Source organism: Brachionichthys hirsutus, chromosome 15 (genome assembly GCF_040956055.1).
Source record: "Brachionichthys hirsutus isolate HB-005 chromosome 15, CSIRO-AGI_Bhir_v1, whole genome shotgun sequence".
Lineage (NCBI taxonomy): Eukaryota > Metazoa > Chordata > Actinopteri > Lophiiformes > Brachionichthyidae > Brachionichthys > Brachionichthys hirsutus.
In genome coordinates, this window is record NC_090911.1 from 1,195,504 (window position 1) to 1,221,803 (window position 26,300).

The following is a 26,300-nucleotide window of genomic DNA, read 5'->3' on the forward strand; positions in this document are numbered from 1 at the left end:
TGATGCTTTGAACTGCAAAAGATAAAGTCAAAAACGTTTTGTCCAATATTGTCATTTGTCCCATGTCCCTGGGTAAGTATGAAATGTTCTGAAGAGGAATAGTGTTAGATTTGTCCTGACTACACTCAGACTTTGCATCATGTTGACATTTTGTAGATTGTGTGGGTAGAATTTCCGTGCCAGTTGCATTTGTGAACCGAGTGAATGTCGGCGCTCACATTCGGTAGGAACTGTTTAAGGATGTCGGTGTGGTTGCTGAACGTTTTCAATTCCTGATCTGCGTGCCGCTGTCTAGTCGACTTGTTTCCTAAATGCCATTTATTGCAACCCGTTGCTTCGAAGTCTTACCAATCAACTCCAGTGTAACATGCTTAGACTTGTACCATGAATACGTTTATGAGCATGTGGAATGCTATAATGGAGGAAGTGCTTCTGACTAGCTCAGTATTGAGTTTATGAATGAGCGTTGTTGTGAAAGGCTATATATATATATATATATACAGTATATATAAAAAAAAGTCTGCATTGTTCACTGACGGCAAACAGTGCGATATATTTGATCTTTGCAGTGACATCCCAGACCTTTCACCTTAGGTTCTGCTGCAAATACGCAGGTAAGCCAAACCTAAGGAAGTGTTTCGTCCAGTTATCCATGTAAACGAATGCTTACCTGTATCTTCGACGTGCCGGAGCTCTAAAGCAATGAACCGCATGATGTGACTGAATGACTTGTTCCATGCAGTTTGAGGTTGTAGTCTAGGTCTATTGTCCTTCATGATGCTAGGCATCCCGGTAAGTCTGAGTGACTTTGGTTTGTTATATTGCATGCCATGCAAACCTGCTGCAGATTAGCAATGTGCTCAGCTGGGAGGCTGAAACGGTGCAACACATGATTTCTTCTGAAATTTGTCGTGGTGTGAATCGGCCTTGAAGTGCGGTGCAAATCTACTATTGAAACGCTGCTGCCTTCACTTCTCGCTCACAGTGTTGGAGGATGCTGCAAGCTTTAGGTCATAGAATCAGGCCCGGTCGTAGTTTGTCCCCAAAAGGAGGAATCCTTTGTGCTGAACATAGACCATTCAAGAGCTCCAGTGATAAGGTAAAAAAAGAAAAGCAATGCTGTGAACATTCAAGTTCTGTGAGTGCAAAGTTTTGGTCCGCTCGGGTCAAGTTGATAATCATGCCGTAGTGTGTTTAGGGCTGTCTTAAACCTTGAGTGGGGAATGCTTCTTGAACGTTGGATGAGGACAGGAACTAACGTACTTTCTTTACAATATGCACCTTGATTTTCAGTAAATTTAGCTTCAGTTTAAAACCACTTTAATTAAACGGGGAACATGTGGAGGTTTTTTCACTGTACTTGGTGTTTCGACAGTTCATGGGTGTAGAAGGGCGCATGCCTGAGGTCAAATAGTTTGATGTGCTGTATATGACACTGAATAGTCTCGGATTGTTTCTGTTCTATCACATTTTGAACTGTCACCATGTTCATTAATAAAGATGTAATAAACTGGGTGCATCTTGAGCGTCATTTAAATGAACCGTCTTTATGCACAAACGGGCTTTGCATGTACGGTAATAACTTCAGTCAAAGGCTTGGTCTTTAGAATGAGTGGGTTAAAGTACTGAGTCAGCTGGGCATGAAAAGATGAAGACGTCTGTCCATCCTTCATGGATTCAGGCAGTCGTCTGTCCATCGCGACTGCAGGAATAAACCAAACGGCGGACGGTGGATTGAAGTATGAAACGCATACAAGGCCAGTTAGCAAACAAACGGTGAATAATCTCGTCATTCCTCTGGATTAAGGGCCTTGCAAGCTGCATGTGGATGTAAAAATGACGGCATGAGTAAAGTACTGTTCAGACATGTTTAATAAATCTATTTAAACAGAATATTACCGCATGTCTGATCTGAAACAGTCTCTTCACAGCAATAAATATGCTTTAGTTTAAACGGCAAAAGTGCAAAAAATCCTTTGCCACCCATTGGTCACCCCTTTTTAAAAAGTCTAGCTCCGCCGCTGGATGGACATCGATTAAATTAATCATTAATCCAAAATTTGTCTTCATTAATTATGCATTGATTGGCAATGGGGAAAACGGTAGAACCAGCAAGCTGTACAGGTACTAAAGGCAAATGGACATTACCATTAATACAGATATGCTGCATGTAAAAAAGGGATGACTGGAAGCGCTCTGGTCACACTGGGGACATACAGTATTTTACACAAAGGGGCTAAATATATTTAATTCTATTCAGTCTTATTTCTATAGTGCCGGATCGTAACAGTTATCTCAATGCACTTTACAGGTGTAGCAGGGAAAGACAGAACCCAACTTGTCCCACAAGAGCAAACACTATGGAGACGGATGTGTTAGTTTTCCTAACTCTACCCGGTTCTTTTATCCCATTCAGAGGTGTGTAATCAATAAAGAGGATGTTTATAAACTTTAGACATTTAATAAAAGCTATGCAGGAACAAGTTGGTGAGGAAATTCAGAGCTGAGGTTCAGCCATGTTCCTTCTGTCTGTCCCTTCTGTCTGTCCCTGGCTTATGTCCTAGGAGGGGAGGACCGCCACCAGCCAACCTCTGGATCAGTAACAGCGTGTAGTGTCTCTTATTGTGTTTTGACGTGATCGGTATAAATATGTTATATATCAATAAGTGTTGTGCAATCCAAGTGTTCTGTCAGCGTGCAATAGAATAGAATAGAAAGCCTTGTCGTTGTCGAGCAGGTACACGATGACATTTGGAGCGCTGCTCTGTCTGGTGCTTGATAAAGTTCCACAGAAGCAGCAGTAAAAATAACATTTACAACAACAATGCAACCAGTAAATTCCCAGGGACTTAATAATAATGTGGAATTCCCTAAAATCTCAATTTTGACAGAAATGTAACGAGCCCAAATGATGCGGTTGAAAGCCACTCTTGGTGGTCGTAGCTCATTCTTTTGTTTCTCCAGAAAACTATGAATGATCGGAAAAGTATTTGAAAACTAAACTTTTAGAACTTTAAATCAGCTTTCTCTCTGAAAGTATGTGAAATGCTAAATATTCCACCACAAAACAGGTATAACATGCAAGTAAGTAGAAATAACATCTATCAACAGTGGGCAGGGCGGGGAGGACCGACATGACCTTTAACCCGGAAAAGGGGCGGAGACAGCTGTAACGTTAGCAACCACGCTGAGGAACAGGGACGGTGCGTGAGAAACGTTACCGGGTGAAATATTTATACAAGTACAGACTGGATCTGTGTGTTAAACGTCACGAACGTCAGGATCCGCGAGAGAAGCGTCTGTTCCTTTCACAGCACAGGTAAGGGTCAACGCTAACAGTCTGGATGCTAGCTAGCTAGCTAGCCAGTTAGCCAGCTAGCTAGCTAGCTGATGTAGGATTGCCATCAAGTAACACCCGGAACGCTAACATGGCTAGCAAAGGCTCTAGCTCACAGTCGTGTTTTATGTGCTCAATTACCTGTTATTATAATTATAGCCATCTTACTAAATACACTATTTAGACGGCCAGCTGGCTAATGTTAACGGGGAAAGGTGGCTAGAATGGCCGTGACGCTGTCAGCGCCTTGTTTGGGGTTGACAGTTTAATTTGAGCAGCGGACAAGGCCGAAGCCTTTGATGTTTGAGAAGTCCACTGGACTGAAAGCTGGTTGAGGAAGTCGCTCTCTAGCTAGCATTAGCGTCCCCTTATTCAGGTCATATGGTTTCGGGTATTAGCATGTGCTGCTAATTGTGCGCTTAAAGGTGGCCACAGTGGACCGTTCTGCAGCGTCCGAGCCCCGCCCCGCCCGTAACGTTGGTCTGTGCCTGAATGAAATCTCTTTGATCGTTGCTATGCTGCACGGTGATAAGCTGAGGCTCCTTTGATGCTCAATGAGTTTTTTCGTGTGTAATTTCTCTTTTGTTATCTCTGCACAATCGCCAAACGGAGACGGAGCTGTAAAATCATCAGTTTAGGCCATGTCTCTTCTCCTGGGTCGTCCTCTAGTCCTGTCCTTTGCATCGTCCTCCCCAACACCAGCCACTCTCATGTCCTCCCGCACTACGTCCATGTCTCTTCTCCTGGGTCGTCCTCTAGTCCTGTCCTTTGCATCGTCCTCCCCAACACCAGCCACTCTCATGTCCTCCCTCACTACGTCCATGTGTCTTCTCCTGGGTCGTCCTCTAGTCCTGTCCTTTGCATCGTCCTCCCCAACACCAGCCACTCTCATGTCCTCCCTCACTACGTCCATGTCTCTTCTCCTGGGTCGTCCTCTAGCCCTGTCCTTTGCATCGTCCTCCCCAACACCAGCCGCTCTCGTGTCCTCCCTCACTACGTCCATGTGTCTTCTCCTGGGTCGTCCTCTAGCCCTGTCCTCTGCATCGTCCTCCCCAACACCGGCCCCTCTCATGTCCTCCCTCACTACGTCCATGTGTCTTCTCCTGGGTCGTCCTCCATCCTTCTCCCGATATATTCAGTACAACGTTACTCGTCGTGATTCCGTGTTTGTTTGTATTTATCGTTGTATCTCTACATTATGTACGATAGCACACTGACTCTGGGAGGACTACGGACTTTGGCGGAGGCTCGACTGAACGCGCTCTTTGTGACTGAGGATCGGCTTCGTGTATTCGTGCGTATCTCCTGCTTGGCCTGTTAGGATACGTGGTGCTAATGGAGAACCTCGACAGCAACATCATGTTCAGCTCTCGTTTGAAATGAACCGGGATTATCAATCCTGAAAATGCAGGACTATCGGGTAGAGGGATATCCTTTTCCTCATACCTGCTGTTTGCCAAGCTCCACAGCACCGATGAAGCCGCGATGAGCCGTGTCATGCGGTTTATGATACGTTGTTGAGATTTGAAGGTGCTGAATCATGTGAAGCACAACGAGGACTGTGGTTGGAGTTATGCTGTCATCAAGCGATTAACACTCGGGTCCTCCTCCAAAGCCGGAATAACGGGCAGCACGCTCTGAAATGGAGCGGCCCCGTCTTTGATCGTTCTACACGTAGACAACATGCGTATTAGAATGCACAATATTCATAATATATTCTATCAAACAAACGCGCTTCAACACTGCAATACTTCATTGTAGTGGAGTTTTATCAAATATTTAACTTTCATCAAAAATATTAAAACTTCTGATTTGTAAATTGTACTTTTTCATGCTGCAGAACTGCAACATGACTAATTACTCAGTTGTGTATGCATTCCCACTAGAGGTGATTTGTGTGAAAGACGATCATTGTCTCGAGAGAGTCCTCGAGCGTGTCTGTTTGAAAGCGTTTATGGAGTCACCGTTCAGATGTTTGTCTCTGATGTTCTCTGCGTGCGAGCACCAGCAGCTCGTGTGTGGAGGACGTTTCTCCTGCTAGTCAGTAAAGCTATCACATCTAGATTAACACTGGGACCCCCCAGGGTTGCGTTCTCAGCCCTGCTCTCTTCACCCTCTTCACCCACGACTGCTCTGCCATCCACTCCACAAACCCGGTTGTGAAGTTTGCTGACGACACCACCGTGGTGGGTCACATCTCCAACAACGATGAGACCCACTACAGAGAGGAGGTCCAGAACCTGATGCTGTGGTGCTCGAAGAACAGCCTTGTTCTGAACACCAGCAAGACCAAGGAGGTCATAGTGGACTACAGGAGGTCCAGGAAGACTGAACACGCCCCCCTGTGCATACGAGGGGAAGCAGTGGAGCGTGTGGAGAACATTAAATTCCTGGGCATCCACATCTCCTCTGACCTCTCCTGGACACTCAACACCAGACACCTGGTGAAGAAGGCCCAGCAACGGCTCTTCTTCCTCAGGAAGCTGAAGCGGGCTGGACTCTCCTCTGTGCTGCTTGCAAACGGGCCACGATAGAGAGCATCCTGTGCCTCAGTGCGACCGTGTGGTACGGCAGCTGCACGGCGCAGGACAGGAAGGACCTATCCCGGGTGGTGAGGACAGCTCAGGGCATTGTGGGTCACCGTCTGCCTGATTTGGACTCTGTTTACACCTCCAGAGTCCAGAGGAGGGCCAGACGCATCGCCACAGACCCCACCCACCCGGGCCACAGACTGTTTGTCCCGCTTCCATCAGGGAGGCGGTTCAGGACAATCAGAAGCAGCACAGCGAGGCTCAGGAACAGCTTCTTCCCCCGAGCTGTGAAAGCAGTCGTTCCCTTGTAGTGATCTGGGACGCTTTATGCCGGCCCTGTTGCTGTTGCCATTTTGCACTACTGCCTGTGATTCTCACTCTCTCTGTGTGTATATATATTGTTTCTTAAGAGAGAGAATTTAGTTTGTTATGATGTGTGCCTTAAGCCGTGGGCCTTCTCACGATTTTATTATGCTCGCATAATGACAATAAAGTATCTTGAATCTTGAATCTTGAATCTTGAATTATCATGTACACGCTCTGCTGATGATTTATGTATTAATATTATGATGTATGCTTGTCTGATGGTGATTAACTTCAATGATTGGAGGTGCTTTTCTTTAATAATTGAAATATTTCCATGCACAAACATTAAAGGCACTTCAGCTGATCTCCTCTGACATTTGCAGAAAAGCTAAATGTTATAAAGTAAAACCGACAGAAACCACTGGACTTTGTGATTTATTATTTTTTTCTAGATGGCTGTGTTACTCCGGATGCTTTTACTGTTTGACTCTGAACACCCCCCCCCCCCCCTTTTAGTGCTTATCTGAATTTTTGAATACTAGATATGGTTAATTCCGATTTCGATGCGCAGCACTCCTGGTAAATCTGATCTTAATTATGATCCCTTTACTCACAACTGTGTCGCACCATCACGCCTCTCGTTGAATGAGGGTGTGACGGTGACCCAGGTTTGTCAGGTTAGCGGTCTTTTACTATAGGCTGAATCATTTGTCCAGTGTCTGGAACTTTGAAGCGTTGTTTTTTGTCAGCACTGAGCTCTCTGGTGGCCACCTGACCTGCAGTGAAAGTTGTGCATTTACTGCCGCGCATGAGCCTCCATTCCTCCTCCTCTTTCAGAGCTTCCCATGAGAGATGCCTCCCGGGCCCGTCTGTGACTGCCCCCACCTGGACTGTGTCGGCGAGATCACCAAAGAAGCGCTCATTCAGAAATCCCATGTGAGTGAACCTATTGTAAACACGAATGCTGAGCATTTCATTGACTGGGGAAGAATGGCTGAATCATTTGTCTTCAGCTCATCCATTTAATGCCACTCGCCTGGTTTACCTTAATCACTTATCTACAACAGTCACAAATTCTCTTTCGTTATTGACTTGACTTTTTTTTCCCACCACTGATTCCCACCTTTATGTGATTCTAACCTGAATGTCGTGATGATTTTCCAGGGCCAGTGTCAAGACTGTACAGTCGGAGGACCAAATTTGTGGGCGTGTTTGGAGGTGAGACGGTGCTCACAGCGGGATGGGAGATATGTTGCTTTGGAATCCAACGTGTAAACGCTTTGATTCCTCCGTTGTGTCTGAAGCTCTTTGTGTTCCCTTTTCCTCCAGAATGGCTGTGCGTATGTGGGCTGTGGAGAATCACACACAGACCACAGCACTGTGCACTCACAGGTGAGACATCTCAGACAACGCTCATGCCTTTTCGCTTGGAAAACAAATACTTCATCGGTTGATGTGGTGTTCATGCTTGAACGGGACGGAAATGACTTGGACTAAAACGGCCTCAAGCGCTGCTTCATTTAAATAAAACGCTTCTTGTCACGATCCGAGAGGCAGCACGTGCATCTTAAGAACACGACTCCACCTCTGCTTGTATCCACCTCCACGGTTGGTTCCATTTATGCGGCAGATCATTCATTACTAATTTCCAGTCCTGAGGGGAAATGGGAGAAATTCAGTCCCGTCACTTCTGTGGTTACAGTATCTGCCCCTGCTATTCCATGTTCACAGGTAGTTCTGCTAGCACATCGGTGACAAGTGGGCTTAGATGAAAAGCATATTTCCTTTGTTCATGTAAAGAAATGCCTATTAGGATCCACATAGCTGAGCAAGGCCTTGTCTGGAAAGGGACAGACGTCTTCAGCAGCAGAGCCATTCACCCAGGTTGGAGGAATGAGTCGACTGGATTGATTTTTAAATGATATTACGGCTGGAGTTTATATTCATGTTTATTCAGGATGTATGTCTGTGCAGCATACCAGCCGACCTTTGTGTTTTTTCAGAAGATACTGTCTTTAAACCTTGTTTGAAAGAATATCATGCGTCATTAGAGCATTGAAGACTTTATCTCTGCAAAGAGAAAGTTTGCAGTCTGAATCAAATAAAACGAATAGAAAATGTCAGCGTAGGCCAGATATAGGATTGTAAATTTACTACCAACTGTACCTCTGGGTCCTTGAGCAGGTTCCTATGTTTCTGTACAGTCACTGCAAACCACCTGATGAAATCACCTCCTGGGCTTCCTCGCTCCTTCCTGCATTGCATCCTTATCGAATCGGCTGGAGAAAACCAACTCGCTTTTTAATCAAAAGCTCAAAGCAGATGCTAACGTTGCACTAGTGCTGCAATAAAGAAAAGTTCTGCAGGTTTTACACGATCCTCTCTGAAACTGAGTGTGTGCGCACGCAGAAGAAGTTAAAATAAGGTTAAACATTTTAGCAGCCCTGGAGTCAGCATGAAGAACAAATGACCCGTATGGAGGCTACATTATGCGGGCTAGTAGGGCCATCTTCTCAGACCTATAAATGTGTCTTGTTATTAATGTCCTAGCTGGTTTACGCTCCTTCATAAATAATTAAAGCTAGGAGTTTCATGGCCTCTGGGGTGTCCCTCCTGCAGCTCAGCGCTGCCCAGCTGTGAGGCTAATGCAGCCCTGATGAATAATGCAGAGTCTGCTGGTTGGCGGCTGCTCGCGTTCAGTCACCTGTCGCCCTGACGAGCTGCAGGCTTTTGTTCAGGGCTGCAAAGGGGCAGCATAACTCATATTTAATCAGCATTTAAAATTGTTGAACACAGTAGTACATTTTCAGGTTCTAAACGGAATATTATGGTTTTTCAGACTGTCAGTCTTATTGCACAAATTAAAAAGGCGGGGTTCTTGGTCATTTAATGTACTTGAGGCATGTTTGAAGCTAGTTGCAAACAACCCATCAGTGAACGAACAGGTTTGTTTGTGTCTAACTGGAAGCCGATGCATCGATGCCAGAACAGGGGAAATGCGCTCTCTTAGTCTCGTTCCTATCAGAACATGAGCTGTCGTTGGGGCGGCCGGACAGTAATGAGTTGCGTTAATCCACCCTGGAGGTTAGAAAAGCGTGGACAACATTTCTGCATCTTTTTGGGGGTGCCTGATTTTTGAAATACTGTGAATGTGAAAGAACACAGTCTGAAATATGTTTTATCTGTGAATGAAAGGACAGAAAACGCCCAGATTCTTGGCAGTGGTGCCGGTGGACTCTGAGATGCCATCCAGTTCAATCCGAGCTCCAAACCTCCCAAAACAAACTCATTGGTCTACTTCTCAATACTTTCAAACTTGCTGTGTTTCCTAATAATGTTGCCCAAGGGAAAGACGTTTCTGTCGCCTAATCCAACAGTTTGGAGTAACAAATTGGTAGATTGTTTAATAAATACTCTTCTGTACAAATCTACATGTTCTTTTAGACAAAGCTGATTGTGACCGGACTGCAAGCGGGTCAGACCCCTGCAGTGTTCCGCAGAGTCATGAACTAAACGGGACATGACATTTCAAACGTATAACAATGTTACAATGACTCAACTATTTCAGCATTCAGCCTCCACCACAGCTCAAAAATATTGTTAAAAAAAGCTGAAAACCAACTAACATTAGCTGACGAGCAGTAATTACGTTAGAGAAAAGTAACGACTGAGCCGCTGAGAACTCTGTTCCGTTCTGACGTCGATTTTGATATTATTTGTGTATATTTAAAGGGACGGGTGATCACAAATGTCAACAAAGTTCAAATCCGACCACCATTTGAGGGCGCTGTAAGGACCAAATAGGCAGATAGTTCTCATAAATACTATAATCTACAACAAACACGTTCACTAAAGCTATGACGCCTTATAGGTTCAAAGACTTATAAATAGCGGTACGTTGTCAGTTTGCTGGGTTGGTGACGAAGCAAGCGCGCAAGCAACCAAGGATGGATCAGTCTCAATGCATTTCGGCCACGTTGACATGACTTTACGTTGGTTTCACTGCTTAGCAGTTAAGTACTGATGTGTTTGATGCAGCAGGCCTGACTGACGGCAGACACATAAGAGCCAAGGCGACTTGTTCATTTTATTATATGCTAATTCGAAGGTTGTGTTGGAGATCAAAAACGCACCTTATCAGCTGCTCTCGGGTACATATGAATAGTTTCCTTCCATCAGTTTGTGTATGTTTATTCTGAGGATAATTTCTTTCCTTGCAGGACACGAGGCACAACCTCACTGTGAACCTGACCACACTTCGCGTGTGGTGCTACACCTGCAGCAAGGAGGTTTTCCTGGAGCGTAAGCTTAGCCCTCACGCCCCCCACGCCAACAGTAGGCTGCTGCCTTCTCCTCAGAATGCCAATCAGGTAAACCTCATGTTCTCAATCACCAGTCAGTCACGAACTAGCCATTGAAAGAAATTCAATTCTGCTCAAATCCAGAGTATGGATTTAATGCAGTATTGGTATCCTAGATTGTCTGGCAAGTTGGGCTTAAACTGCATGTTTACAGCATATATGTAGCGCACTGAGGTGTGTCTCTGCTGTTCATCCAGGATGACAGCAGGGCCCGGGAGAGCCCAACCTCCTTGCGAGTGCCCCCTCATGGAGGGTGTGAAGACCTGGACATGGAGATGGAGGAGGATGACGACCTGCATGCCAGAGGTCTGACAAACACAAGATGAATCATTAGCGATGCACTGTTTATCACTAAATCACTAAAGGGTTGCAGACGTTTTACGTAAACTCGATGCTAGTTGTTATCACAAACATCAGCTCTAAAGTCAACAAATACATTTAGGAGCAAATTATGATGAAAAAAACAAACGTTAGCATTGCAGTGATAGTTTCAGGTTAAACCTCAGTCTGCAGTCAGATTATTTCTGATTTAAGTTGAATAACGCTTTCCATTACAGACGAGACTGTTACCGTTTTGTCCTAAAACGTCACAAAAACTACAGCCAATACTGCAACACATAAGACAAGCGTGGCTATGATTTACACAGAACTGTCAAAGGTGTCTGATAACAGCCAAGAGAAAGCCACATGTTGCCCCGACGACGAACGACGGCCACCTGGACTGAACCCACGACTTAACACTCCAGTGCTGAACGCTTCAGTCTCAGTGGATCCAGCAATGCAAATAATGGCCCGGCTCGGGGCCGTGAGACCCACGGGCTCCACCACCTGCTATGAGTTACATTAAACATCATGTGGTGCAACTCGGGCATCTGCAGAGATACAGATCACGTGATCAGGAGGTAGAGCTAACATCCTCTCAGAGAGGAGGCGTGGACAGGAAGCAGGAAGCTGTTGTGATTGGACTCGAGTCATCAACATGACCAAAATGAAGTTGCACTACTTTAACTCCTGTTGTAAAATATTACATTAAGAATTTGTCTCCTTGATGCGTTCCTGCAGCCTTCAAATTGTACCAGCGCCTGATGAATCCTGTATTTATCCCGCTGGTGTATTGTTTCTCCCCCCCAGGCCTGACGGGGTTAAAGAATATAGGCAACACCTGCTACATGAATGCTGCCCTGCAGGCCCTGTCTAACTGGTGAGATCTACCTGTCTGCGCTGCATCCCCTCTGACATCACCTATGTGTCCCTGATTGTTTTCACTATGAAAATGACTGCAGCCATTTGCCGTTTTATTCACTGACTGCCAGCCTGGTTCACCCCCCACCCCCCCAATGTCTTCCTCTGTTTTATTTCTCTACCTGCCTTTTCTTTTATGCATCTGTCTTTATCGTTTCCACGTTTGCTGCATTGTTTTTTTTTTTTTTTGCTGAATTTTTATTGCATTGTGGGTAAAAGTCTTTGTGATTACACTGTAAATTAGGGCTTTGCTGCAGAACCCAGCCTGCAGTAGTATTTACTCTGTATCTCTCTTTTTGAACAACAAACCCTGTCCTCCCTTGACGGCAGTCTAGCTCAGGGTCGGTCTGCTTTTAAATTTAACTCCTAGTCTTAACACAAGCCAAAACGGGAAAAGATCTGGGTTAAAATTTGCAATCTAAATCGCATCTCAAAAATAGGAGTATCCAAACTGCTGCAGGAGGAGAGACTTGTCCTGAAACTTTCCTTTGATGTCTGCCTGTGTGAACGTTTCCTCGTATTTAGAGACCTTCAGGTTGTTCTTCAGTCAAAAAGAAGGGAACGCTCTATGCCTTATTCATCATGCAATTTCATTCTTTAATTCATGCCTGAAAATTGCTGTCTGCTCTGCATTTATCAGATAACACCACCTCACCTTTTCTTGTCTTTCCAGTTATTTCAGATGTCCTACAGTTTTCTGCTGCATGCAGAGTTTCTGAACCCTCAGGAAATGTGGCTTTACTCAAAAATTAATGGGATATTCTGGCTGAAGACAATTATTTTTAGCTACTACACAGTTTGTTCATAGAAAACAACGGGCAGATATTGATCCTCTTCTGTATTTCATATTTTCATGAATAATGCGATACTGATTCTTAAAAGGACCGTCGATGTTTAATCAGTATGTGGCATGTTCTTAAAATAACACAGGAGAGGAAGGAGCTCTCGATAAATAAAATGTAACCGCAGTACTGTGATGTGTATCAAATACAGTATGTTTCTCACTAATACGCAGCCTTAGCAGTGACGATGATGATGAATATATTTATTAGGTGGAGTGTTAGAGCGAGTGATGGTATCTTTGTCCCTTTGTTCCTCTGCAGCCCACCCTTGACCCAGTTCTTTCTCGAATGTGGCGGCATGGTGAGGACAGACAAGAAGCCCGCACTCTGCAAAAGCTACCAGAAACTCGTGTCAGACCTGTGGCACAAGAATAGGTAGGCGGCACCTTTTTCATGCCGCTCTCTTCAAAATGGAGAGGAGGATATAATCGTGCTTTTGTCGTCTGTAAATTCTTTTACGTTATTTTCTGTCCAGTGCAAATGTTGCAGACGATTCCTATTGTTTGACCAGTCCTAAGACTAACCGTGATAGATGCGGGTCAGGGCTGTTGCTGCGGCTTATCCCAGCTGGCTACGGGCGAGAGGCGGGCAACACCCTGGATGAGACGCCAGCTCACTGCGGGGCCAGATTGTGATCATTTTGGCCGATAATTTTAAAACGATGCAAAGGATAAAGCTCCTCCACAAACCCTTCCAGATGTTCCAGCCTTGTTGGAGGTTTGTGCTCTCAGACCGGTCTTGTTGAGGTATCACATTTCTCCTGTGTGCTGTCTCTTTGCAGATCCTCCTACGTGGTTCCAACCACTTTGTTCCAGGGGATCAAAGCCATAAACCCCATGTTTAGAGGCTATTCTCAGCAGGTGAGTCAGTGCAAATGGTGAAATGTACGTGGATGCTCAGTCACTGTATAAATATAACATGGAGACGCTTTCCCATTGTTGGAGACGTCTTTAGCGTCAACCTCATTAATAGGTTGAAAGATAATTAGCCGTAGTGGTGAATAATCTGCATTTACCTCTCGATTGCAATTGATTATCCAATATTGGAATGTTTGTGAGGTGATAGATCGAACATCCAATACAGGCGCATCAACAAGAATTCTCTCCATGAAGAACTACCGGTAATGACCTCCGGCGAGGCGGCGATTACGTAAAATCTGTTCCTCAATATCTCGGTGGATTATTGACAAATGTTTATGGAATTTGACACCGTCTTGTAGGGTGGGGGTCTCTATCTCGCCACCGGATTTCCTCTGGATCGGATCCAGAATGGAGTCAGTAAGAAATATTCAATTTTAACATTGAAAACTCCATTTACGGATTCAAAATTCTGTTACAATACACATCAACTCCGATTCACGTTTACTTTTCATGGTAGAGATGCCAAGAACGATGTAGAACTTTTTGATGATGATCCAGATCAACATGTGGACGGTGTAAATCCAATTAGGAGGGGAACGAGCTGCTCGGCGGAGGTCGGCGCTCTGAGTGCTTTTTTTTTTGCTCCACTCCATTTTCATCTGCGTTTATTCCTAAAATGACATTACATCCAAATCTAATTGTTCAATCAGATGCAATGAACTCGCCTGACCTCAAGGTAAAGCTGTTTGTTTCCATTGATAGAAAAGGTTTATGTGAGAGATATGAGGCTTTACGCAAGTCTTCTTTCTCGTCTTTGTTCAGTATCTGTAAATAAAGGATTTGTCAGTGATAAAAACGCCTGTTTTCTCTTGGCTTGCCCGTGTTTGTTCAGCGCCGTTAGCTGAGGAACATTCATTGGTTACGCCACACTGGGTTGCGCAGCCTTGGAATTGGCATTGCAGTGAATGAAGTTAACATTCCAGGTCCTGGGGGAGGAGAGTTCATTCTGGCTTGAGATGGAACTTGCATGTCTGCGGCTCATTAGGTTTGATTACACATTCATGAGCATTCGGTTTCAGAATTTGTGATGCGGACTTGGAATAAACAAGGAAGTGAAGTGGTTGTTCTTTGTAAATTGGAGAGAGAAATATCTTTAGGAACGCATGGCTGTGTGCCACTCACATTACCGTAAATTTAGGAAGAGTTATCGCCGAGTTCATTTTCAATGTTCTTTTCAGAAATGTACATATATTTTCATGGACCAGTTTGCCCGGTCTAGCCGGCGCTAATTTGCTCCCTCATCTAAAATGTCTTGTGATTTTCCTGTCTCTCCCTCCAGGACTCCCAGGAGTTTTTGCGCTGCTTAATGGATCAACTTCACGAGGAGCTGAAGGAACCGCTGCCTGAGCTCTCCAACCAGTCCAGCAGCATCGCCATGGACGACGGCCCAGAGGAGGACAATCGCAGCCAGTCGGACAACGACTTCCAGTCATGCGAGTCCTGCGGCAGCAGTGAGCGGGCCGATAACGAGCTGCAGGGTGCAAACATGCCGATCGACGGCACCAACGAGGCCGAGATGCTGATCCCCGGTGAAGACGAGGTCCAGGCCAACAGGGAGTGGCAGAAGGAGAAGAACATGATTAATGACTTCTACCGCTCTGGGGGGAACGGCGTTCTGGGAGGAAGCACTGGCGTGGACGTAGACAAGGATGTTGACACCACCACTGGAACCACGGCCATCATCAGCAGCCAGGGCGCCATCAAGGCTCAAAGGGCGCCGGGTAATCATGGAGACGGCGGGATGAGACGTCCTTTATTTCTCTGCAGATATTCATTGTCAGATTGACACGCTTTCTCTCCAGATTCCTTCCCCGACATCCAAATGTCCACGAGACCCCAGAGTCCAGTCCCAATGGAGGGGCTCATTCCCAAAATGTCCAGCAGCCCACCTAAAGCTGCCTGCGGCTGGCCCAGCCTAAACCCCGCCCACAAGAAAGGTGCTGCTGTCCAATCGGCTGCTCGGATGTCCAGATTCAAACTTTGCCGACAAACTGTTGAGCAGAATTCACACAATTCTTCCTCTCTTTGACTTTCCAGGAATTGCATCATTCTCCCCACCAAAGAAGAAGCGTCAGAAGAAATACCGCAGCGTCATCTCAGACGTGTTTGATGGGACAATCGTCAGCTCGGTTCAGTGCCTCACCTGTGATCGGGTTAGTGTGGATCTCTTTTCCTTTTCGCGAGGATCCGGGGGGCAGCTGCGGGGGAAGGCTAAAGGTCCAGTCCTCCTTTTTTTAAACTTACACCTCTCTTTTTGACGTGCTAGGGTCAAATGGAAGAGCAAGGGCGGAAATTGCTATTAGGCCTTGATCTGAAACGTTTTAAGCCCTCTAATGTTCGTACACGCTGTCGATGTAGTATTTTGAAATGTATCATGCGCAGTGGAACCTTGGATCATGGATATGGATCATCAGTTATTTGACTGACCAGAAACGTCCCATTCAAATGAATGTAAATCCAGGGAATCCCTTCTCCAGCTCCAGAAACACTTGTTTCAAAGCCTTTTTTATGGATATAGAAAATAATTAAAGATGATCTTAATTATACGCCTATGCTTCTTAGCCACACTACAAGTAGCAGTTTTTACTTTATTGGGAGCCGTAATGAGGGTACATTTAACAAAAAACAAGGGTGGCATGGTGGCGTAGTGGGTAGCGCTGTCATTAAACAAGGTTCCATGTTTGATTCCTATCTGCGGATGTTCTATGTTCTCCCCATGTCTGCGTGGGGTTTGTCCGGGTTCTCCGGTTTCCTCCCACCTCCAAAAACACGCAATTTCCGAGAATGTGTGTGTGTCTGTCTCTGGGTGGCCCCGCGATGTGCTGGCGACATGTTCGGGGTGTACCCCGCCTCTCGGCCATAGTCGGCTGTGATTAGCTCCAGCAACACCCGTGACCTCCAAGTCAAAAGAAACGTGCGTTTCAAAGAAGGGAGCACAACTCTGTGTATAAAACACAGCTGGCGGGTTTGACGCCGGGCGCACACCAAAGCTCGTTCGCCATCCCAGTCGAAATTCTGTCGGTGAAACGAGGAGTTAAGGAACCAAGGTTCCACTGTCTCGCTTAATATTCAGCGACGAAGGGAGGAAATCATGAAGAATGGATTGAAATTTGACCTTGGATTTAGCCTTACTGTCTTTAATCCCCATCAGGTGTCGGTGACCCTGGAGAACTTCCAAGATATCTCATTGCCCATCCCAGGAAAGGAAGACTTGGCGAAGCTCCACTCCTCCACCCACCAGACTTCCCTCGTTAAAGCCGGCTCCTGTGGGGACGCTTACGCACCACAGGGCTGGGTTGCGTTTGTCATGGAATACATCAAGAGGTGTGGGAGTCGTCTTCACCCTCCAACAGTGGCTTTGTATGTCCCCCGTTTGTCTTTCAAGTCCCTCCAAACGTGGCTTTTGTTTGTTGTCGTTTGTTTCTGCTGTCAGCTGGTTCTGGGGTCCGGCGGTGACTCTACAGGATTGTCTCGCGGCTTTCTTTGCTCGAGATGAATTAAAGGGTAAGCCCAAGAATCTGATCTAACAAGCAAGAGGATTGAGGTGGACTTCGTAATGACTGTGGGGTTTGTTGTTGTTTAGGAGACAACATGTACAGCTGTGAAAAGTGCAAGAAGTGAGTAGCAAATGTCCAGCGCTGAAAACGTCACTGCATGATGTGTCACATGAACGGACGTGAAATGATTTTACGTCTCCGTCGTCTTTTCTATTTTTAGATTGCGAAATGGAGTAAAATTTTGTAAAGTGCAAAGTTTGCCAGAGGTATAGAGACAACTCATGTCACAAGGGTCCAAAATATTGTCTCGTGTTTTGACACGCCGGATCTCTAAGATGGAACGTGTGCGGTTTTCCCTCCTCCCCAGATCTTGTGCATCCACCTGAAGCGCTTCAGACATGAGCTGATGTTCTCCACTAAGATCAGCACTCACGTCTCCTTCCCCCTCGAGGGTCTGGACCTGCAGCCTTTCTTGGCCAAAGACGGCTCTGCACAGACCTCCAACTATGACCTGCTGTCAGTCATCTGTCACCACGGCACTGCCAGCAGTGAGTTCCTTCCCGTGGCACTGATGAGCGTTCTGACTGCCATGCTAATGCCCCCCCCCCGTTTGATCTCAGGCGGCCACTATATAGCCTACTGCAGGAATGACGTGAACAACCTGTGGTATGAATTTGATGACCAGAGTGTGACCGAGGTGTCTGAATCCTGCGTCCAGAATGCTGAGGCTTATGTGCTTTTTTACAAGTAAGCCGCTGCGTTGCTATTCACAGCCGACATCTTGCCTTTGATCGGTCCGCCGGAGCACCGACGAATGAATGGTCTCTTTCTGTCTCAGGAAGAGCAACGAGGATGCGCTCAAAGAACGGAGGAGGGTGTCTGGGTTATTCAGCCTGATGGAGCCCAGCCTCCTGCAGTTCTACGTCTCGCGTCAGTGGCTGAACAAGTTCAAGACCTTCGCTGAGCCGGGGCCCATTTCCAACAACGACTTCCTGTGCTCACATGGAGGTTTGTGCCGCTTTGGCAGCGTTGTGCTGAAACCGCTCAAAGGTCAAAGTGCTCTTGAACAGTTTCCCTTCGGAGGAGCGCTGTGCCGTGCCGTCTCTAAACCGATCTCTTTCTTTCATCCTCGCTTTGGCTCTGGAGCCTTGACAAGGTATTCCCTCCGTGACTTCCAAAGAGGCTTTTACATCTCTTTGTGCACATGATCCTGGCAGAGGAGAGGGAATTACCGTACTCTAAAAGGAACCGTGCCAATCAAGCTCCTTTCTTTTCAGCTGCAGAGCACTGGAAATAATGGAGTTGAGAATTCCGGAGGAGAGAATGAACATTTTCAGCCTCGTGTGAAGCCAGAGAATCGGTCCTATTCAGCAATATTAATATATTAATGATGCCGTCTGGTTCCGGTACACGGTACCAGCCTCAGATCCATGCAGTAAAGTAGAGATCGTATACGTAGTGTGAAATCTGAATGTTCTTTCCTTATCCTTATTTCCTGATGGAGTAATTGGCTGTTTCTCAACACCTACACACGTTAAAGGTCCCGTATTCTACCCTGTTTCCACAGACACGGCAGGACAGCGTCCCTCTTCTGTCTCAAACAGATGCTGCAGGACAGCGTCCCTCTTTTCTGTCTCAAACAGATGCTGCAGGACAGCGTCCCTCTTCTGTCTCAAACAGATGCTGCAGGACAGCGTCCCTCTTCTGTCTCAAACAGATGCTGCAGGACAGTGTCCCTCTTTTCTGTCTCAAACAGATGCTGCAGGACAGCGTCCCTCTTGTCTGTCTCAAACAGATGCTGCAGGACAGCGTCCCTCTTTTCTGTCTCAAACAGATGCTGCAGGACAGCGTCCCTCATTTCTGTCTCAAACAGATCCTGCAGGACAGCGTCCCTCTTTTCTGTCTCAAACAGATGCTGCAGGACAGCGTCCCTCTTTTCTGTCTCAAACAGATGCTGCAGGACAGCGTCCCTCTTGTCTGTCTCAAACAGATGCTGCAGGACAGCGTCCCTCTTGTCTCTCTCAAACAGATGCTGCAGGACAGCGTCCCTCTTGTCTGTCTCAAACAGATGCTGCAGGACAGCGTCCCTCTTGTCTGTCTCAAACAGATGCTGCAGGACAGCGTCCCTCTTGTCTGTCTCAAACAGATGCTGCAGGACAGCGTCCCTCTTGTCTCTCTCAAACAGATGCTGCAGGACAGCGTCCCTCTTGTCTGTCTCAAACAGATGCTGCAGGACAGCGTCCCTCATGTCTGTCTCAAACAGATGCTGCAGGACAGCGTCCCTCTTGTCTGTCTCAAACAGATGCTGCAGGACAGCGTCCCTCTTGTCTCTCTCAAACAGATGCTGCAGGACAGCGTCCCTCTTGTCTGTCTCAAACAGTTCTGTCAGAAAAGCCTCTGAAAACGAAACTGAAACTAAATGCATTGTAATGAATGTGTGTGCACGTGCACACACATCTTGTGCATGTTTTCGTACTGGGACGTCACAGTAAGAGAGATTTCTTCCAGAAGCGTTTCTGTTCTTGATTTCAGAACTACATAAACTCCAGGATTGACTGGATGGTTTATTTCTCGGTTTTTGGGCTGATAACGACCCAAAGCCTCCATCAGAGTCCAGAAACACGGGAGAGTGACTTTCTCAGCATGGGGGACCTTTAAGTCTGGCTGGTCTCTGGCTGGTCTCTGGCTGGTCTCTGGCTGGTCTCTGGCTGGTCTCTGGCTGGTCTCTGCCTGGTCTCTGCCTGGTCTCTGCCTGGTCTCTGGCTGGTCTCTGGCTGGTCTCTGGCTGGTCTCTGGCTGGTCTCTGGCTGGTCTCTGGCTGGTCTCTGGCTGGTCTCTGGCTGCTCTTTGGCTGGTCTCTGCCTGGTCTCTGGCTGGTCTCTGGCTGGTCTCTGGCTGGTCTCTGGCTGGTCTCTGGCTGGTCTCTGGCTGGTCTCTGGCTGGTCTCTGGCTGGTCTCTGGCTGGTCTCTGGCTGGTCTCTGGCTGGTCTCTGGCTGGTCTCTGCCTGGTCTCTGGCTGGTCTCTGGCTGGTCTCTGGCTGGTCTCTGGCTGGTCTCTGGCTGGTCTCTGGCTGGTCTCTGGCTGGTCTCTGGCTGGTCTCTGGCTGGTCTCTGGCTGGTCTCTGCCTGGTCTCTGCCTGGTCTCTGGCTGGTCTCTGGCTGGTCTCTGGCTGGTCTCTGGCTGGTCTCTGGCTGGTCTCTGGCTGGTCTCTGGCTGGTCTCTGGCTGGTCTCTGGCTGCTCTTTGGCTGGTCTCTGGCTGGTCTCTGGCTGGTCTCTGGCTGGTCTCTGGCTGGTCTCTGGCTGGTCTCTGGCTGGTCTCTGGCTGGTCTCTGGCTGGTCTCTGGCTGGTCTCTGGCTGGTCTCTGGCTGGTCTCTGGCTGGTCTCTGGCTGGTCTCTGGCTGGTCTCTGGCTGGTCTCTGGCTGGTCTCTGGCTGGTCTCTGCCTGGTCTCTGCCTGGTCTCTGGCTGGTCTCTGCCTGGTCTCTGGCTGGTCTCTGCCTGGTCTCTGGCTGGTCTCTGCCTGGTCTCTGGCTGGTCTCTGGCTGGTCTCTGGCTGGTCTCTGGCTGGTCTCTGGCTGGTCTCTGGCTGGTCTTTGGCTGGTCTCTGGCTGGTCTCTGGCTGGCCAAAAATCATTTTGGGTGGGGTGACCCTAAACGTTATGGTCGGGGACGGGATGCCAATTATGCAGATATTCTTTTTGTACTTGTGCAGTCTGAAACTATCTAAAATGTTGTACAGTAACAATCTGAATTCAGTTAACTGTTTCATGGCATGGAATGTTTCTTTCTTTATGCTGTGAGAAGCTCGTGCTCCCTCGGTTTGAGCGTAGGACAATATGAGCTGCGTCATGTCTCTCTACGTGTCGCCTCCCTTTAAATGTGACACAGGTAATGAATGAAAGGTTTTCCGTTGTGTTTCATTAGGTGTGCCACCCAACAAAGCAACATTCATCGACGACCTGGTGGTGATGCTGCCACAGAATGTCTGGGATCATCTTTACAGCAGGTACCTGCAGGAGGCTTTCTACGTTTCAGAGAAGAATTATTTCAATCTGACTTTGTTTGCACTGCCCCCTGCAGGTACGGAGGGGGACCAGCTGTCAACCACCTGTATGTTTGCCACACGTGCCAGATTGAGATAGAAAAACTGGAGAAACGGCGCAAGTCAGAGCTGGACATGTTTGTCAGGGTAAGTGTTTTTTTTTAAGCATGTCTACGAGATCGATATGGGAAGCGAGGAGATGGGGCGTAGCGGCAGTAAAAGCTGGTGTGGACAATAACGCTTCGTGTGTCGGTGACCCTCTGTGCGTCTCACTTGTCAGCACAGTTTACTTTAAAGGGCCATTCCGCAGTCTACTGAAATGTTGATAGGCTGCTTTTCACCCCAGTGGGAGATGAGAGGTGTGAGCTTGATCATTAATGCACTGGGTCAGATGCAGCTGTTATTGCTGCTCTCCCAATCCGCTCGCTGTGTGTGTGTGTGTGTGTGTGTGTGTGTGTGTGTGTGAACGCGTTTAGTAGGATAACAAGAAGAACTGTGATTGTATCATTTCCAAGGAAGATGAAATTGGTGCTGTGGGGTGTCTTCTCATGTTACCTCCTCTCCTCTCCTCTCCTCTCCATCCTTTCATCATCACTCACATTTTCTTTGCTCCCCTCCCTTCCTGTTTTTCTCCTCCCTCTTGTCTCTACTGCTCACCCCACCCCCTCTCCCCCCTCCGTTCTGTAGCTGAACAAGGCGTTTCAGGAGGAGGAGTCTCCGGTGGTCATATACTGCATCAGCATGCAGTGGTTTCGTGAGTGGGAGGGCTTCGTCAAGGGGAAAGACAACGGTAATCGGACAGAAGTCTTGATTAAATGTCGAATTAATGTGACATGTTCCCAATACTTGTAGATAGTATTATTCATGTCTCTGGAAAAATAATCTATATCAAGCACATAATTTCTCAGAAGGACAGTAAATGGTTTTATGTGGGATATTGTGATTGTCTTGTTACCAAAACCTGTTAAAAGAATTTTAAAAAAGTCCAAAAACTGAGGCCCCATTTCTTCTCTTGAATTATCTTTATTCTTTCGTTCCCTCCTGCTGCAGCAAAACAAAGTGCCATAACATATCTCAATTTCTTTCACTCCTTTTTCCCCTCCTTCCCTTGCTTTCTATTGCTACTTCTATTTATAACCGCCTACATCTGGCACTGCTACAAATGCCTTCTGTTCCCTCCCGACTCCTGCTCCGTTATTATTTATATTATCTCTGTCGCAAGTGGGAGCAAAAAATAAATTTCTTAATGTGACTCAAAAATGTAACATTTTAACATCTTTGCTCTTTTAGTCTGAATTACAAACATGCATAGTACTGCCGTGTATAACCATGTTATAACTAATTGGTCTCCTCTTTCCTCCTCAAGATTCACCAGGATCCATTGATAATTCCAAGATTACGGTGAACAAGAACAGCCACTTAACGCTCAAACAAGGTACTACTCTCGCTATTGCTTCTGTGATATTGCGTGAATATTTGTCTGGTGTTTTCTATGTATAAAATTTTTGTTTGAATCAGTTATTAGAAGCATGAAATTAGTAAAAAACAAATCTAGTAATTGGACCAGAAAATAATACAAATCTGTTCCCCTCTTGCGCAGCCTCCGAATTACCTTAGCAATAGCTCAGTGTGTGCGTTTGCCTTTCCCCTGCAGGAGCTGACTCGGGTCAGATCTCCGAAGAGACGTGGAACTTCCTCCAGTCCATCTACGGCGGCGGTCCACTCGTGACCGTCCGGCCAAACATCAGCCACCAAGAAGCCGACTCATCTCAGTCGGAGGAGAAAATCGAGGTGGAGACACGCTCTGTTTAATGAAGCCGCTAATCAGCGGTCAATAAATGAAAAGTCTGTTATTTTGCACTTAACTTGTTGTTCCAAAAGCATTTGTGAAGGATCTCATCTTTGCCACTACAGGCGGCCTTTGAAAGCTGACGTGTCTGAGAAGGTTTGCCATGTTGTACGAATCTCTGTAACGAACTCTTGAATTTCTATTAGCACTGTAGTATTCATGTCGAGTTGTTTTTAGAACCAAGCATTTAAATTATTTGCAGCTACAAATTCGCTGAATGCCATTTCTTTTTTTCTTGACCAAACGCGAACACGCTGTACTGTATGTCCATGTTTTATGTACTGCTGATACTGAAGGATCACAATACGTCTTGCTGTAAATATATCACACACGTTTCCTGTTGTATAAGAATATTATTCACTGAATTGTAAGGAGATCAATGTGACTTAAAAAGGGTAATGAGGGGACTAATTACTGAGTAGTCTCAGGAATGAATTTTGTGTCTGCACCGTTATATAAATGTACAAATTGGCATGCTCCTGCAGACGACTGCTTTGTATTTGAATGTACTGGTGGTATGTTGGTCAAGATTCAGCACTTGGATATTTATCACAGAAGGGAATGATTTAATATAATAAAATTTCTTTTGTAGAAAATGTGTTGCAGGCAGAGTCCGTTACAGACGCACGCATTCGCGCACATTCAGCTGCATGTAAAATCAAAGGCGCGCATGAAACGTGCACGCAAATCGTGCTTTGGTCTTCACTGAGTTGTGCAGAAACACTGGAACGCGAACCGAAGTCTTTTTATCAATGGGCATCGGGCGCTAAACCAAACGCTGCCCTGCAACTCTTCGGGAACGGACGCGACTCATCCCGACTTTCCTGGCTGACTATTAAACTTGGTGAAAACACGTCGGACATTGTGCTCGTGGTGATTCGTTATCGATGCATATCATTATGAGAAACGAGTGGTGCAGTAATTGTTCACCAAGCTGCAGATTATCCCCCACAACGTCTCGATAAGCGGGTCCCCTTCGGGAGAGATGCCCCTGATTGCGCTCTGGAGCAAAGATAAACACCGGAGCTGCGTTCTGGCTCCGCGGCTCACGCTCACACACCCCGGCCGCTGGACTGGCTTGAAAACATGGCTGCGGCCGAACGTGCAGCGAATTTACGGAAGTGCGGAATGTGTAATTCTATAGCTACAGACACCGGTAAGAAGTTTGTGCTTCTGATACAGCATCGATAAGCCTTGAATGCGTTACTCTACCGAAATGATCTCTCACCGGCATTGACTGAAGTACACAAACGGTGTCGGTAAAGTTGTGCGCGGAACAATCAGCTAGCATGGCTAGCTACTGTCTGGCTGCTGATGCGGCTAGCATGGCTAGCTACTATCTGGCTGCTGATGCGGCTAGCCTGAGCCGTTAACCGGGGTTTTTAACCATCAACCGCGCTGCTCCTTGCGTTCGTACTCAAAGGTTGAAACGTGAACGTTCGCAAAAAGCACAATTTTGTCAGATATTCTCTCGCCAATAGATGTAGTCGGTGTCAAGTCGACGAGCTAGTCCGGCTAGCATGTACCCAATGTTGTTAAGCTAACATTAGCAGATGGGACGGAGACAGGAACGCCACGATTCTTTTTAGCACGACGCCGTTAGCGTAACAGGGAAACTAGCCGAGAGCCGCCGAAGGTAGCGTTAGCAGTGTGCTAACCCAACCTGCTCGCTGGGTCTCACGGGAGGCGTTCGAGGTGTGGAGCCTCCCGGGTGCAGCTGTCTGCACGCTGGTGTTTAAAGTGCTCATCTTTATTTTTAAATGTAGCCCCACGGCTAACGGTTGCTTAGTTTGCTCAGGTTAGCCTGCTGAATTGAAAGCTAGGGCAAGAAACGTCTGTTTGCTTGGAAGCTGATCAATGCTAACATTTGGCTGGCTCCCCAGCCCATCAACCAACTCGGCTGACCCGAACCCTAAGCCTCTGCGGTTGGACTTCTAATTATGAACTCCTGCATCCCACCTGCTGCGAACTTAACCAACGCAACATGCCCCCCCCCCCCCCCCCGGCTAACTCTGTCGCTACTAAGCAGCTGACTAGCTCGTCGGTGGGTCGTTTATCAACCCGACTACGCGGATTTCTCCTCAGCAGGAGGCCGTCTGGAACTGTTCAGCAGCAGACATTAACAGTGTAACGACGGTAAAACATCACAACGCATTTTTATCTTTAATCAAGAAATGAATTTCAATTTCAATTCAACCTTGTTTAGCTTGTTTGTCAACAATGTGTGTTTGTGTACAGCTGGTGTTTAGCACGCTTTAAATATCCCATGTTGAGCTTCCCGTGGCGAATGGCCTCCCTGTAACTGGTGTGATGATAGTAATGTAATCTGCACAATGAAACCGCCGGAGCAGAGAGCAGAGAGCTTTGAGTCTGTCACACACGCTGCACTAACACACACCAACACACACCAACACACACCAACACACGCCAACACACGCCAACACACGCCAACACACACCAACACATGCTAACACACGCTGCACTAACACACACCAACACACACCAACACACACCAACACACACCAACACACACCAACACACGCCAACACACGCCAACACACACCAACACATGCTAACACACGCTGCACTAACACACACCAACACACGCTAACACACGCTGCACTAACACACACCAACACACGCTGCACTAACACACACCAACACACGCTAACACACGCTAACACACGCTGCACTAACACACACTAACACACGCTGCACTAACACACTAACACACACCAACACACACCAACACACGCTAACACACGCTGCACTAACACACACCAACACACACTAACACATGCTGCACTAACACACCAACACACGCTGCACTAACACACACTAACACACGCTGCACTAACACGCACCAACACGCTGCACTAACACACGCTAACACACGCTGCACTAACACACCAACAACACACACCAACACACGCTAACACACGCTGCACTAACACACGCTAACACACGCTGCACTAACACACACTAGCACGCTGCACTAACACACACTAACACACACCAACACGCTGCACTAACACACACTAACACACGCTAACACACGCTGCACTAACACACACCAACACACACCGACACACACCAACACACACTAACACACACCAACACACACCAACACACGCTAACACACGCTGCACTAACACACACCAACACACACTAACACACACCAACACACGCTGCACTAACACACACCAACACACGCTAACACACGCTGCACTAACACACGCTAACACACGCTGCACTAACACACACCAACACACACTAACACACACCAACACACGCTGCACTAACACACACCAACACACACTAACACACTAACACGCTGCACTAACACACAATAACACACACCAACACACGCT

At 46.9% G+C, this 26,300-nt stretch overlaps 1 protein-coding gene across 1 annotated transcript; it reads left to right on the forward strand.

Moving 5' to 3' along the window:
• Nucleotides 1–7,026: 7,026 nt before the first annotated feature.
• usp33 (ubiquitin specific peptidase 33) lies at nucleotides 7,027–23,483 on the forward strand. The gene is made up of 23 exons (XM_068748540.1): nucleotides 7,027–7,110; nucleotides 7,339–7,392; nucleotides 7,504–7,566; nucleotides 10,395–10,544; nucleotides 10,733–10,841; nucleotides 11,667–11,736; nucleotides 12,881–12,994; nucleotides 13,401–13,479; nucleotides 14,819–15,260; nucleotides 15,342–15,476; nucleotides 15,577–15,692; nucleotides 16,691–16,863; nucleotides 16,973–17,043; nucleotides 17,123–17,156; nucleotides 17,257–17,302; nucleotides 17,404–17,584; nucleotides 17,657–17,783; nucleotides 17,875–18,044; nucleotides 20,963–21,044; nucleotides 21,119–21,227; nucleotides 21,768–21,870; nucleotides 22,447–22,515; nucleotides 22,735–23,483. The coding sequence occupies exons 1-23, from the start codon at nucleotides 7,027–7,029 to the stop codon at nucleotides 22,890–22,892; spliced, it is 2,739 nt and encodes a 912-aa protein (XP_068604641.1). The 3' UTR covers nucleotides 22,893–23,483.
• The last annotated feature ends 2,817 nt before the right edge of the window (nucleotides 23,484–26,300 follow it).

Bases quoted from the DNA above. Each gene is read 5' to 3' on its own strand.
- usp33 (XM_068748540.1), top strand. From the start codon at position 7,027: ATGCCTCCCGGGCCCGTCTGTGACTGCCCCCACCTGGACTGTGTCGGC. The intron at 7,393-7,503 runs GTGAGACGGTGC...CTTTTCCTCCAG, and splicing joins ATTTGTGGGCGTGTTTGGAG to AATGGCTGTGCGTATGTGGG. The intron at 17,044-17,122 runs GTAAGCCCAAGA...GTTGTTGTTTAG, and splicing joins TGCTCGAGATGAATTAAAGG to GAGACAACATGTACAGCTGT.